Raw genomic sequence first — 14569 nt, forward strand, 5'->3', positions numbered from 1 at the left:
ACACATCTGCTCTCTAATTTACCTCTCCCTACCAGTCTGTGCCAGGAGTCCTTGGAGAAATAGTGCAGAAACTCTTCATTCCTGGAAACTCTGCACTGCCTCCTTCACCCACAAGAACATTTGTCTAAATATGAAATTGACCAAGACGTTGATACTTTATTTTTACATTATTCTTTGCCCTCCTTCTCAGAATGACATTTTAGCTGTTGGAGGAAATTAAAGCAAAGCTGAATACTTTTTTGGCAAGCACAATTATTTCCTGGCCTAAATCACACAATGATTTAATTGGTATGTCATTGTGTGTGTTTGCACGTGAGTGCTTTAATGGGAATCCCATGTGGTATCCTTGGGAAATTAGGAAAGAGAGTCTCCTGGATTTGTTGTTTGTAGTTTAAGGGCAGGCTTCTGGCTTCCATCCAAGAAGTAAGGAAACTTCAAGTTGTAGGAATCATTAGTGTTTGAATATATCCTTCCGGTTGCCTACTATTTAAAAATTGGTTTGGCAGAATGTAAAAATCAGAACCAATAGTGAAATGATTTACTCTTTGAAGCTTAGAGGGTTCATCAAAATTAACTTACGGGGAACTTGGCATCATGGAAGCGATAGTGTCCTTTTTCTGCTGTTACCAACATCTTATTTTTGCAGGTTGAATGAGAGTTGATATGTCTGCAGTAGAAGTCAAGGTCATGGATTATCCTTCATTTTGGAAAATTAGAGTTTTATATTATCCTTCGTAGTGGTTCTTGGGCAAATATTTAAGAATGTATCCTAAACTTAATTTTGTGTGTTGACAACAAATTCCATAAACTGGAAGAAGCAGTTGAGCAGGAGTAGGAAATTCAGCTGTTCTGTCCATCTTCTAGACACCATGAGTATGCTCCTTCCCATTCAGCAAGGGGGGAAGTGGGGGAAGGAATAAGAATTAACCATTAACATTATGAGATTTTATATATATATATGTATACACATATATATACACACACACACACATACATATATGCAAGGAATATTACTCAGCCATAAAAAAGAATGAAATAATACCATTTGCAGTAACATGGCTGGACCTAGAGGTTATCACACTAAGTGAAGTAAGTCAGAGAAAGACAAACATACGATACCATTATATATGGAATCTGAAGAAAGATACAAATGAATTTATTTACAAACTATAAATGGACTCACAGTTATAGGAAAAAAACAAACAAACTGTGGTTACCAAAGGAGAAGGTGGGGTTGGGGAGGGAGTTTGGAATTAACATATACACACTACTATATATCAAATGAGAAATAACAAGGACCTACTGTGTAGCACAGGGAACACTATTCAGTGTCTTATAATAACCTATAATGGGAAAGAATCTGAAAAAGAATATGCATGTATAAGTGCTGCACACTTGAAACTAACACAACATGGTAAATCAACTTCAAGAAAAAGAAAGAATTAAGGACATTGTAGTTTTTTGTTTTTTGTTTTTTGTTTCAACTTGAGTCAGTGAAACTGACTGGACTGCCTTAGTGACTATTGTCAACTGTGATCTGAAAAGTGAAAGGGTCTCTTACTGGGCTTTTGTGCTTAACAGCAGATAGTTGCCTTTTATGCTGCTACTTTGTTAAGTTCGTAAGTCCCAGCATCTTGGACAAAGTGTTCAACTACTGAGTTACAGCAAATACTACCTACAAAGGATAACAGTTGAGGCATTAATCTGGGGTTTTATTTAAAACTAAGATCTTAATTTCCAACCACCTCCCTCTGCTGTTTGAATTTTTGTTTGTTTAGTTTTGTTCTTTTAGTATATGTGCTGCCGAAGAGAGCACTTGAATTTTGTATTTTAATTGCCAAAGTTTCCCACGGGTCCCTAAACCACTCCTGGTGTTAAGCTATCAAGCTATTGATAAGGCAGGCTGGGGAGAGCCTGGGTGGATTTCAGGAAGCCAGAAGCCAGAAGCCTCCTGAAGTACTGTGTGCAACCTTGCATGCATGCACGTGTGCCACAGCTCTCACCAAGTTCTCAGAGACATCTGTGTCCCCAGATAAAAAGCTGGGGCCCTCTGTTGGGAGGGATGAGGGGTAAATGAGAAGTTTTTAGTGATTTAGGGTGCAGCTGTATAACATCTCTCATTACCCCAATTTTCAGAGCTTATCAGTGTTTGAAAGCCCTCGGGATATCACTCAAACCTGGAGCATGTCCTTGCATCTCAAGACCATCTTGCACTCTAGCCCATGAGCACATTTGAATGGGACGCCTGTGCTTAGAGAGGGCACCCGGCTGGGTGTTGTACAGCTCAGGTCTCATGTTGTCTGAGCACTGTCATCTTCGTTAGTTTTCACTCTCCTTAATGTAGGCATGGCCCTGGTGACCTGCAGGTACTCCGAAAATGGGAATGGCATGCTTGTAGGGGAATGGCTTTAGGAAATCGACATGGAGACTTGATATTGCTCTCAAGGAACTCAGATTCCCCCAAGTCAGGAGAACAAAGACTGGAGAATTGCCCCGGAGTGTTTGGTGGGCTGGAGGAGTGGCTGAGGTGGAGGGCGGAGGAGAAGCTTGTTCACATGCTTGTTAACATTTGAGGGTCTTTGACAAAGGAAGTCTAATGCCCTGCCCCGGTCAGCCGGCGATTGCCCCCCGGGAGGCCCCGTTGTGCACAGGAAGTCAGACACTAATGATGTTAGTAAGGGGACAAAGGCGCCCGGCCCGGGAAGGGCCTAATTGCTGTGTCCGGCTCCCAGGCGGCCCGCCGCAAGCTGGAGGGGGCAGGGCAGGATGCGCTAAGTGTTAACACCTGGAGCCGCACTGCAGCCTTCTGGTGCTTCCCTCCCCTTTCCCTCCCCTCCCTGCCCCTCCCTGCCTGCGTCCCCCCACCCCCCTTCTCTCCAGCCTTGTGTGGCTGGGCTCGCGCCCCTGCGCTGGCTCGCCCACAGACACAGACTCTGGCTTCATCTAAGGGACATTTTTGGGGTGTGGCACCTAGGAGACTAGATGGAAGTGGTTCGATCAGGAGGCCACCCTGAGCCCAGGTAGGGCTAAGAACCAGGAGGCCTGGGTCCCCTCAAGCAGCCCGTGGGGCTTGGTGACTGTTGCTTTACATCTGGGTGGCCTGATTCTCTCCCTCTTCCCCAGGAAATCTGGGAAAGGCTAGACTTTGCAAGGAGGCAGAAGGGTCACTGATGTTGTAGCTAGGAACTTTCTAGTCAGAACTGATGGGAGAATGCTCCTGGGGAAAAGAGAGATGAGGGTCTTTACACTGTTTTGAGCCAGTTGGGGTCCTAGGGAGGTAGGACTGTGGCAGGATGAGGGGTGATGGGAGGCACCTGCCAGCTCCCAAGAGGGGTGGTGTTGTGTGTGTGTGTCTGAGCCCATACCTAGAAGGGTCGGTTGGAGGGGCTGAACCCCAGGAAAGAGGGGAAGCCAAGATGCACCCCCTCATTTCTGAGTAGGGTCTCTGGATTCTGTGTGTCCAGCTTGGCTTTGGACCTGGTGCCTGTAAAGCCCTCAGTGAGCTCCAGGAGCTGGGAATGCCCCGAAATTGGGTAAGGAATGTTTCTAGGGGAAATTGGGTGCGGAATATTTCTCACAGGATTCTCCTAGGTTCTAGAAACTCTTTCCCCTTAATAGCACCAGGGTTATCAAGAAGTAAAGTGAAGACCCCCTACCTTGGCAGTAGGTCTGCTGGGATGGCATTAGCGGCTCATTTCTGACGGTCGCAAAGCAACCTGGGGGCCTGAGCCCGACCCCTCCTGTAGGCAGGTGATGGGAGGTGGCCCTGAGCACAGGTTGACTGACTTGGATTTTTGCAGCCAGAGACAGGAGAGTTCAAAAAGGAGGCTAGAAGGCTGGCTCCCTCCTAGTGGAAGGTGGGGGAAAGCCACAAGTATCTTTTGAAAAGGGGTCTAATGTTGACTGGCTGCTTCCCTCTGTTATTTTAAGGAGATTTTTCTGTCCAAGACCACCATGTGGACAGAAATAATAGGCTGACAGAAGGGGTCACCTTGCTTTCTAGCGCAGCCTGTGATGTTTCGATTAGCACTAAAACCTGAAAGGGCAGCCTTCCATAATTTCCAAAGATGTGAAATCCACCTTGAAGGAAGCACATGTGTGGGGGGCATGCTGGGGACCTGCCTGGCTGGAGGAGGCTGGGTCCCCATGGCAACATCACAATCCCCCATTTCTGCAGGCATTTGTGCTGCAAAAGCAGAATTCCAGATGTGATACAGTATTTGGAGACTCCATCCCCGGGCCTCGGAAACAGTATTTGAAGTCAGCACAATTCAGTGCACGCTCTCTGTGTGGTCCCGAGGCTTTTTATTAGTAGTTTTGTTTTGATCCGAACATTTCCTCTGAGCTTAGGCATAACAATCATGTTTATAGCTTAAGGTTTTCCTCTATTGTCTAATCACTATTTTGCCCTATCAGGACGATACTTTCTTGGGCTTCTGGAGCAAAGTCTTTGCAACTACCTTTCACAGCTAAAGAGAGAGAGAGCTGGTAGCTGATTTGCTGGGTATGCTTGGCTGGTTGGTTGTTTGCTTCCTCTTCATACCTGGTATTTACAGAAAACCTGTTAATCTGCGTCTGTGAATTGTCTGTGTGTGCTTTTGCAACTGCAGATGGGTTGACTGTTAACTTAAAGATGCCAGGACCTGAACATGCGGTTCTCATTTGTGTGGATGGGAGTGGTGTGTGCAGCCGAGGGGAAAGGTCTGGCTCTCCGTCCAGAGGCATGTTTTATAGTTTGCTTTTAACGTTTTGAGAATTGGAAAAATGGAACAATCTTGTCTATTTGTGAGTATCAGCCACGAGAGAACACACAGCTCAGACTCATTGGAAAAAGTACTTAGGCTTTTGCTTTGTGAAAACCAAGGCAGCTACAGAGCTTTGTTTGGTTTTAAAACACAGGGAAAAAGTCGGCGTGTGTGTGTGTGTGTGTGTGTGTGTGTGTGTGTGTGTGTGTGTGTGTGTGTGTGTGTTGATATCTGGGCTTTAACTGCATGTGCACGTTCCAGTGGCAAAGCAATATGAAAATTATAAAGTCTGCAGAAGGGAAGGATATGTTAAAATGTGTTAAATTCCATTTACACCACCCCCATTTAGAAAAGTTGCTGTCATACTACAATACATAAATGTATCAAATCAACACATTGTACACCTTAAACTTACAGTGATATATGTCAGTTACATTTCAGTTTTAAAAAGGAAGAAAAGAAAAATTACTGTCTGAGAAATAACTCTTATAAATGCCCTGCCACAACTTTATCTTTAGTGAATGGATTTCCCTGGGGGTTGGGGGTGGAGGAGGGGTGGAAGAGTGAAAAGGCACTTAGATGAACACTAGAGCTTTCAGTTTGATAAGCAGGACACATGGTAACTTGGCGTAGGTTGGCTCCATATTAGAGCTCAGAAACAATTGTCCCTTCAGCTTTCCTTTGGAGAGCGTGAAATTAGGAACATGTGTGTGATGATTAGCAACATGTCAGAGATGAATCATGATTACGGCTTTGGTCTGGTGCACAGGCGATCCTTTGGAGTAGTGATTTCCTACCTCCTAGAGCAAATCTCACTAATTAGCTTAAGATCTCCGGGTCTTTTTGGGCCAACGTAGTAATTGCTGGGGGGAACCCAGCGGCACTCCCCCAGAGCTTGTGTGTTTCCCACTAGACATCCAAGACCTCACCTCCCCAAAGCAGACAGCTGCCTGGCACCCTTCGTGTCTGAAGTTGGTTGCTTCTAGGTGGAGAGGGAGAGAGAAAAGCTCCCGGGGATGTGGAGTGAATATCTTGAATAGATAGATCCTGGCCCAGGCTGGCTTTGTGATTTATTTCCCTTGTGTTTGGGTTTGCCAGCATTCTCTTCAGCTTACATCACCTGGGGCTTCTCTGCCTTTGCTGATTTTTTTTTTTAAGTTAAAGGTTTGAACTGAAGTAAGTGGGCTCTCTTCATTTATGAAACCATCTGACCCTGCACAAGGAAATTGACCCCCTGTTCTGCCTCTTGCCCCCACGATGTCCACTGGTCATAGGTGAAAACATCAGTCTCCTTGTGCATTTGAAGCCTTATGAGCATAGACCTGTCTGCTGTCTTTTCTATCTCACTGACACACTGAGATGGAGGAAATGTTACGGAAAATAGGATGTTTGAGTTGCCCTTGGTTTAAGTAGTTACTTGGTCAGTGTAGCCTTAAAAAAAAAATCCTTTCAGTTCTTTCTGACAAGTGCTCTTATTTAAATTTTCACCCAAACTCAGTTCACTAAAACTTTATTAGCTTTCTGAAAGTTCCTTATCTGATTTGAAGGCAGTCTTGTGGAGGCCTTACTGTTTGGCCTGCCTTCCGTTGGAAAGGGGGCACTGTAATTAGCACGGTCCTTTACAAAATGCATTTTTCCAAAATGGCAGTTGAGCTGTTTCGAAGCTGGATTGGAAATGTTACTCTGGGAAGTTGGGGTCTTCAGATGGCCCAGAAACACCCAGAGCCCCTCAGGAAATTGGCCGCCTGATGGCACCTCCTGGAGATGCTGGCAGCTCTGTGTGGGACCCCGCCCTGTGGCTGTCTGTTTGTCCAGGCCTTTGCTTCTTTGCCATATGGGTGGAGCATGGTGTGGGTTTTTGCCTTTTGAATTTCATTCCTTTAGAGCACTTAAGGGTTATCCTTCTCCTGCCCCTTCCAGAGTGAAAGACATTTTCTCCATTACGTCCGCACTTGCTTCCTCCCCTGCTTACCAGAGTATTCACAGCCCAGCTTGGTACCTGGGGCTCTGCTTCTTCCCTCTTCACTCCCGTTGGAACAAATTAAAAGCTGCTGTTAGTGCAGCAAATGGGGGTGGTTAATTAACTAAGAATGTGACATCCTGAGGCCACAGCATTGGCTTGTATAGGTTTTAAGTAATAGGCAACAAACAAATATTCTTAATTGTCGACCGTGTGTCGTAGGTAAAAGCTTGGAATTGTTTCCTGAAGAAACAGCCTCGGAAGCTGTTGACTGTAAACTGCCTTCTGCGTGCTCTTTTATGGTGAGTCTTGAGTCGAAGTCCATCAGTCACCTGTTGCATCAGGTTCGGCCCTCCTGGGTTCTCTGGATGCATTACCTGGCTTAATTATGCGGTTGTTCATTCTGACAGAAAACTCATTGTTGTCAAGGACTGACTATGTGCCAGGCCCGGGACTGTGGGTACTTCCCTGATCACTTTGTCTTGAGTTTCTCCCCATCTGGTTCAACCTGAGCACTTTACAGAGCTGGAGTCACTGGGTCACTCAGTTCCCACCAAGAGCATTGGCAGAACACATTCCTTAGTCTGTTAGCCGGTGCTTTCTGCCACCTTTCCCTGACCTGCATGGCTGCCTCTTCTCCCATGATGCCCTCAAGGTCGGGGTGCTGGAGACAGATCGAACCTGGAGATGCCAGTCCCTGTGAGCACTCCCCTGCCTGTCTCACGTGTCCCCTTGTAGCACAGCTCTCACCGCGTTTATTAGGGCAGGGATCTTCTTAGGAATGGTGACATAACCTGAGAAATTACCCGTGCAATAACCATTTCAATATGTGTCAGGTGCGGTGCAGAGCACTTGATATATATATCAATCATCTCACAAAGTCCCACACCAAGCCTTTCCAGGAAGCTTCATTCAGACACTTTATAGCTCTGGGGAATGAGGCTCAGAAAGGTTGTGGAAAAGTTCAAATCTCCGGAAAGTGGGAGATTTGAACACACATCTGGTGACTCCAAAGCCCATTCTTAACCAGTCTATTCCAGATACGCCCACAGAAGCCTCTGTCTAGGATGGCAGAATCCCTGGCTGTAGCCCTGATAGATCAGTGTTCCATGTCTGCCTGGAGCCAGGCTGGAAGACAGTGCAGTGAGCAGTGAGCAGTCTGCCCTGCGTGTGGGAGGGGAGAGTGACAGCTGTGTGTGTGACGTGCGGATGCATTTCATCCACGTGGCGCCTGAAATTATCTCAGTGTGTCTTAGCTTCCAGTTGCTGCTGTAATAAAAAATTACCACCAATTCAGTAGCTTAAAACAGCACAAATGTATTTTCTTATAGTTCTTGACTTCAGAATTCCAAAGTGTATCTTATGGGGCTAAAATCACTAGGTTTTGGCAGGGCTGGCTCTTTCTGGAGGCTCCAGGGGAGAATCCATTCCTTGTCTTTCCCCGAATCTAGGGGCTGACTACATCCCTCAGCTCATTAACCCCTTCTTCCTTCTTCAAACTCAGTAGCATAGCATCTTGAAATCAATGTCTGTCTGTCTGCCTTCTGTTTCCATTGTCACATCTTCTCTGACTCTGACTTTCATCTCCCTCTTCTAAGGACTCTTGTGATTATTATATTGGACCCCCCTAGATAATTCAAACTAATCTCCCCATCTCAAGAGCCTTAAATTTAAACCCATAGCCTCTTTGTTATGTAAAGTAGCATGTTCATAAGTTCTGGGGATAATGATGCGGACGTGGGTGGAGTAGGGGCGGAGGGATATTCTGTCTACCACAGAGTGTAGGGAAAACCCATGCTCTGTGGGCTAGACTGGGCACACTGCTTCTCAGGTGGTTTCAGAGGCTCTGGAGCAGCTGAAGCATTATTTGGGTGTGAGCTGAGCGCAGTCTCATGGAGCATCTGTCTTGCACGTGCTGAGAAGCTGTGCACTTGACGACTTCCAGGAGCGAAAAGTCTTCACTACAGTGCACACGAGAGCCGGTGCCTGTGATGGTGCCTTTTGCTTCCAAGCTCAGCCGTGGATGGTCACAGGGTCTCTTGGTCTCTGGTTTTCCGTGGAATTAGGATGACCATTTTGCCTCTATGTCCACAGAAGTGCTGTGCCAGTCAGACTGTGGGAACGGATCACTGTGCTCCTATTAAGCGAGTATGTGGGCAGACTGGTGTGTCAGGAGCACAGTGTGAGAGGGGCTGGACTAGAGTGGGAAGCCCACAGAGGAGCAGGCCCCGGGCCTGGGAAGGGTGTTCTGGGAATACGGATGTCTCAAGAACATGTGCTCAGCAGTAGTGCAGGCCCAGAGGGGGTGGAGGTGGGGAGGGGAGTGACCGAGAAGATAGGCAGAGGCCACGTCAGGAGTGGTCTGGGAGGGGCTGGGCTTCCAGCAGAGGAAGGAGGGCAGATTTGCACATTGAGGAGATCACCTTGGTGGCCAGAGCCCCTTGAGATCACAACCCAGGTCTGGTTCATGGCCCAGTGCCCAGCCCTTTGGGGCGTGGATGAAGGTGGAATGCCCAGTCGGTTGTGAATGGACGCCACAGGCCAGCCTCACTGTCCGTTGAGGCCAGCTCACCGGGCCCACCTCTGAACAGCTCCACGTACATCACAGAGACCTTATTTGGAAGGGTTTAGGTTCTTGTCTGCAGGATACAGTACATCTCACTGTCTTGGGCTCCTTTCCACAGTGCATTCATGGCAAGTGCCCAATGAAAATCTGTTAAAAACATGTTGCAATAGAAATACAGGGCAAACAGGAACCAAATGAAAAGCTGACAAAATCCTACAGGTAAGATGATTGGCACCAGAGTCCTGTGCACCTCAGAGCTGCTCCTAAATGGAATTCATTTCCTTTTTGAAAAGTGCTTCCTCTGCACAGCTTTGTGTGGTCCTCCTCAGACCCCCTTCTCAGAGGAAAGTCCTGCAAATTGCCTTTTAATAGAGCTCATTGAGGAGACTCAGACCCAGTGGAGGGATGGGGTTTGCCATTGGTCCCAGCTTGAGGATGGAAGGATGGAGGTACTTAGCTTGGCCCCTGGCCTGCAGTTTTGTTTCCCTCCCCTGACGCACCTCTCTCTTCTCCATTCTAGCCCAGTTACCCTTCTCTCTTAAGCTTCTAGTGTGTGTTGTCCTTACCCTTGGTTCATCCTTACTGAGGTGCTGCCTGTGGCATTTCATACACTGTGTGCTTGTTGGTGACTGGCCCTGTCACCCTAACTACATAGACCTTGTGTACCATGTACACTGAGAGTCCTTGGAGGACCAAGGTATGGTTTGAGATTTGTCTGTATGCCCCAATGTGACCTACACACCAGGTACTGTTCTTTGAAAGAATGAGGTACTTGACTTCTGAGGGCAGGGGCAGTGGCTGTTTTGGTCACCACTGCACCTAGCGTAACACCTGGCTCATAAATGGTGAGTGGACCTATGTCCTGGGGGTTTGTATGAGAAGAGAAGGGGGGGTGCTAGGATGCCTCGGGTATTACTGAAGGGTTGTGGGGGGATTGTGTCATCTCCTTCCTGGCCTCCCACTGGCCGTGTTACTCTGGTTGTGGCCATCGGGGAGCTGGGCATCTTACAGGAAGTTGCGGCCTTGGAAATTGTAGAGACCATGGCCTCGTCATCCCTCAGGAGTTGTGGAGGCATTTAGGTTTTAATAAGGTAACAACACCTTCCCAAGTGTTTCAGTGCAGGTGAGGAAGTCTGGAATCTTATGTATGTGTGGAAGGGAGGATGGACGGAGAGGAAAACTAGAGAAGGAAGGTGAATCAGGAAGCAGGGGAGCCCCAGCAGGTCACGGGCTAGTGCGCCATGTGGATTTAGATCTTCTGTTACTGCTTATTCCTCACTTTAATTCAAATGATGTGTGTCTGTCCGTTTTTGCACAGCTGTACTTTCCCAAGGCCCATGTTTATCTGAGCTCAGGGATACAGTTTCAGTGGGTGTGCCTGGTTTCAGGATAAGCAGCATGAACATGCCTGTAGCATATGGATGTGCTGGGTTTGTGGCCTGAGACCTTGGGCTCCATCAGAAGTGTTCTGCACGTTGTGTCTCAGTGTAACAATTGCCCATTAAATACCAGACTGCCAGCATATGGTTTCCCCCCACATCCCCCTTGTTGGGTGGAAACTTTAGCTGTGTGGTTAGAATATTTTCCCATCAATTAGCATTTCATAATTAACATTTTGGGGGAGAATTCTGCAGTTAACGCTGAATGGCACATTTGCAGATTGTTACAGAAACTGTTAAACCAAAGTCAGGAGATCTTTAGCTGCTCTTTCCCATGATGGATAAGTGGTGGGTCAGGAAAAGGTGGGGCCAACAGGAGGATTCGGGGGCTCCCTCTGTGGATGCTGTAATTAAAGTGGGAAGTCTGGCGGAGTTGTTATCCCTGCTATTAAGAGTGCAGATGGCTAACAGCCACATCTCTAAGAATTAGAGTTAGACCTTTTAAAGTCTTTTCTTTTTCTTTTATGACCCACCCTCTCTGTTCCAAGCATAGGTATGGATGCAGTGAAGAATTTTCTCATTAAAAGTAACAGCTTATTCCCACACTCATTCCTGGTCTTGGAATGAAAAACCTGTTTCCTTAGACTGGAGGAATTGCCTATCTGTCTTGGCTTAATAGGGCTTTTGGACGAGAGTGTCTGGTAGGCGAATTTTATAACCAATCAGTGCTCCAAGCGGATCCAACTGGAAGGGCTCCAGCTGGCAGCTCGTGGTCTCTCTCTCTCCCAGTTTTACTGTTAATGAATTATTATTTAACCCCCAAACACAGAACAGCTTACTCCTATTGTTTTAGGGGAAGTGAGTGCTCATGATCCCTGTGGCCTGGCAGTTAGGAATCTCCTGGGCTGGAAGGAGTTTGGTGGGATGGAGTGGGGCACAAAGAGTGTGGACGTTGCTCAGAGACTGGCATGACCCCGGGATCATGTGTGCGTTTCTACTCCGTGGGGATCTGTGCTGGAAAAGCAAATTGGCTTCACTCCTCCTTGTGTTCTCTTGTTTTCCCACAGGGAGTGGGGCCGGCCAGCAGAAACAGCGGGCTGCACAACATCACCTTCAGATATGACAGTAAGTAAATGGCTTGACCGCTGAAGAATGGAGCCCTTTCAGTGATCCGAAGTCTACACAGTTGGGCTTTATCAAGGACACTGCAGGTCTTGGGGTTGAGGAATTTTCTGAACCTGCTCAGGTTTGTCAACAGAGCTAAAGCACCTCAGTCTCAATTAAGCCACTCAAATATTTTGGAGCTTGAACTGGTCAAGTGTCCCCCATAGTGTCCAGGGAAGCTGTGTGTGGAGATCTCCCCTGATTTCCTCAGGACATAGCCATATCCTTAAGAACAAACGCAGATGCGTGTAGGGCCCATCAGAGGACAAATGAGTGAAGCTTCCCAAGTGCAAGATGCTTTGGAGTGGTGGGGACTGTGGCAAACTGGATAGCCATGTATGTCTGTTCTTAAAGGGGCCCTGGCTCCTCCATCCCAGCTCCTTGTGCCCTTGAGAAATTGCCCCTGAGCACACCAGATGTGATTTCCAAGGAGAGTGGGACATTTGTATTTTTGGTATGAACATTTAAAAAAATATCAGCCTTTATTTAAAATTCTTCACAAACACAGAGTGGGCCAAGTGAATCTGTGTCCCAGGTTGGCACGGGGGACTTTCATTGGCTGCCTTTGACTCAGGCCTGAGTTCTAAGCCTATTCCCCACCTATCGGCTGTGAACTATGACAGGTGACTTCACATCTCCAAGCCTGTTTTCTCATCCTGTAAAATAAAGATTAGTGTCTTCCTCAGTGTCGTTTTGAGACTTAGATGAGGTAATGTGTATAACTGCTCAACTCAGGAGCTGGCCTTCAGTGTGCACTCATTAATTGGTATCTATTAATATTAGATAGAAGTCATTCCAATTGGAGTTGGCATCCAAGCACCTTTTTGGCTCTTTCTCTCAAGGAAGTGTTACTTTTTCTGGCTGAATTCTTTTCTAAGGGCAGGTGGGGGTGCTTTTTTCTGATTAAGCATATAGAACCCCCTCTAAGGATTTGCTTTCATGGCCTAGAAGATAATTATATAGAATTATGAGCATTTTAGCTTTATGAGCCATAATTTATAAGTAAAAACATTGACAAGAAGGAGCTTGATTCATATTTAGTGACTCCTGACGGTTGATTCATCTCTTGGAGAGGGCTGAGTAAGGGCTGTAGGTCACATTGAGTCCTCTGGAACAATCACTGTCAAAGCAGGGTTTTTGAGGCCGTGTGTACAATCTCACAAATTTAAGATACAGATATGTACATCAAGTTCATGCCCACAGCTGCTGACGTGGGTTCCTGAAGTTAACCGACCAGGGCTTATGTGGGAAGCTCTGCCATTTCACGTTCGTGGTGTGTGCGTGTTCTGGGGAAGTGCTGTGATGGTAATGAAAGATTTGCAAATCTGTGATACTTAATTCAGCTAAGTAAAGACATGTGTAAGGGATCTTTCTTTATGTTAGAAAGTTAACTTCTCATATATGTTCTTGGTCCTGGTAGATCTTGTATTACATTCAAGAATTCAAAATTTTCCGGTCAGCTGCAAACAAGTATTTGCATCTCTAATTTAATATGAGGTTTTGTGAAAGAGGATCTATACCTGTAAAACTAAAAAGTACCTTACTGTTTTCTTCAAGGGACTAGATATTTGCCCCACGTGCCAATGTCTGTCTCTAGGTCATTATTTTCTTTCTAATTCTTCAGCATTTAATTAGAATTTAATTCACAACTTGACTCCTGAGACATCTGAAGCTAGGTTGCATTTTGGCCAAATGTTATTTGGGCATAATTTTTTTGTAACCAGAATCCAAAACATTAGAGTTGCTAATAATTGGATCCAGACTGTGCAGAAAACTTAGTCATTGTTTTCCATTGAAAAAGATAATTTCTTTCTCCCACAAGGAAGTTCCTGTTATTGCTCAGTTGACTGGTTACTAGTTTTGTTTGAAATAGCTAAGAACCAATTACCAAGTTTTCACCAAAAGCACGGAACTACAAAAATCTTATTTTCCTACTCCTTTGCCATTTAACGTTACAAAGAAAGAAAATGTCTTGCCTTTAAGTCAAAACCGGCTTTCACAGATCCTCCTGCCTCCTTTCACGCTGTACTTCTTGTTTTTTCTTCAGGCTCTGGGGGGTAATGCCTGAGTAGGTTGTAATACATTTTCTTAATCCGTAGACTTTATATTTGCATAATTGTATTTACAAACCCGGAGAGGGCTGACTTGGGCATTAGGAATGAACAAAGGGAAAAAAACCATGATTTACTCTTGTCTGTGCATCTTTTCCTAAAGCTGTGTAAGTCAAAGGTTTCTTTCAGTGTAGACTGCAGTAAATGAAAATATCTGAACTTTACAAGTATGGTGGGACCTTGTCTTTGTTATATTGGGAAGCTGGTCCCAGCCAGGGTTTTTGCAGACTGAATATGTCTCATCCAGAACTTATTTTAGTCATAAGCTTTGTGCTGGGAATAGAACGGCAAGAGCCCTGCGTGAGCCATCTGAGGTGGCTTTCTGTCTGACCCCGGGCCTGTCAGTGGTGGCATCCTGAGCCCCGCAGCCCATCTCTCTAGCTGCAGTTTCCTCTTTTGTTCAGGGTTGGGTGTTAAACCAGATGTTTAAAAAAATTTCCTTTTCCAATTCAAAAATTCTCTTCCGGAGACCAGAGGACACATGTTGAATGCTTTGAGAGTGAATTTTCATCAGAAGTAGAATTCAGTTTTATTAATTATTAACATCTTTTCAAAAGAAGTAATAATGTAGAGGTGCCGTTTTTGAACTGGGGAGTTTTGAACTGGGGTTTACAGAAGGGAGTACGTCTAATGTAGTTAGGCAG

At 46.0% G+C, this 14569-nt stretch overlaps 1 protein-coding gene across 2 annotated transcripts in view; it reads left to right on the top strand.

The window, feature by feature from the left end:
- The window catches only part of IL17RD (interleukin 17 receptor D), a 60932-nt gene that overhangs the window by 26770 nt on the left and 19593 nt on the right, over positions 1 to 14569 (top strand). For both annotated transcript variants that reach the window (XM_010980904.3, XM_064496403.1), the window contains exon 2: positions 11718 to 11775. In XM_010980904.3, coding sequence (XP_010979206.2) covers positions 11718 to 11775 — 58 coding nt within the window. The remainder of the gene's footprint in view (positions 1 to 11717; positions 11776 to 14569) is intronic.

This window comes from Camelus dromedarius, chromosome 17 (genome assembly GCF_036321535.1).
Source record: "Camelus dromedarius isolate mCamDro1 chromosome 17, mCamDro1.pat, whole genome shotgun sequence".
NCBI classification, from domain to species: Eukaryota; Metazoa; Chordata; class Mammalia; order Artiodactyla; family Camelidae; genus Camelus; species Camelus dromedarius.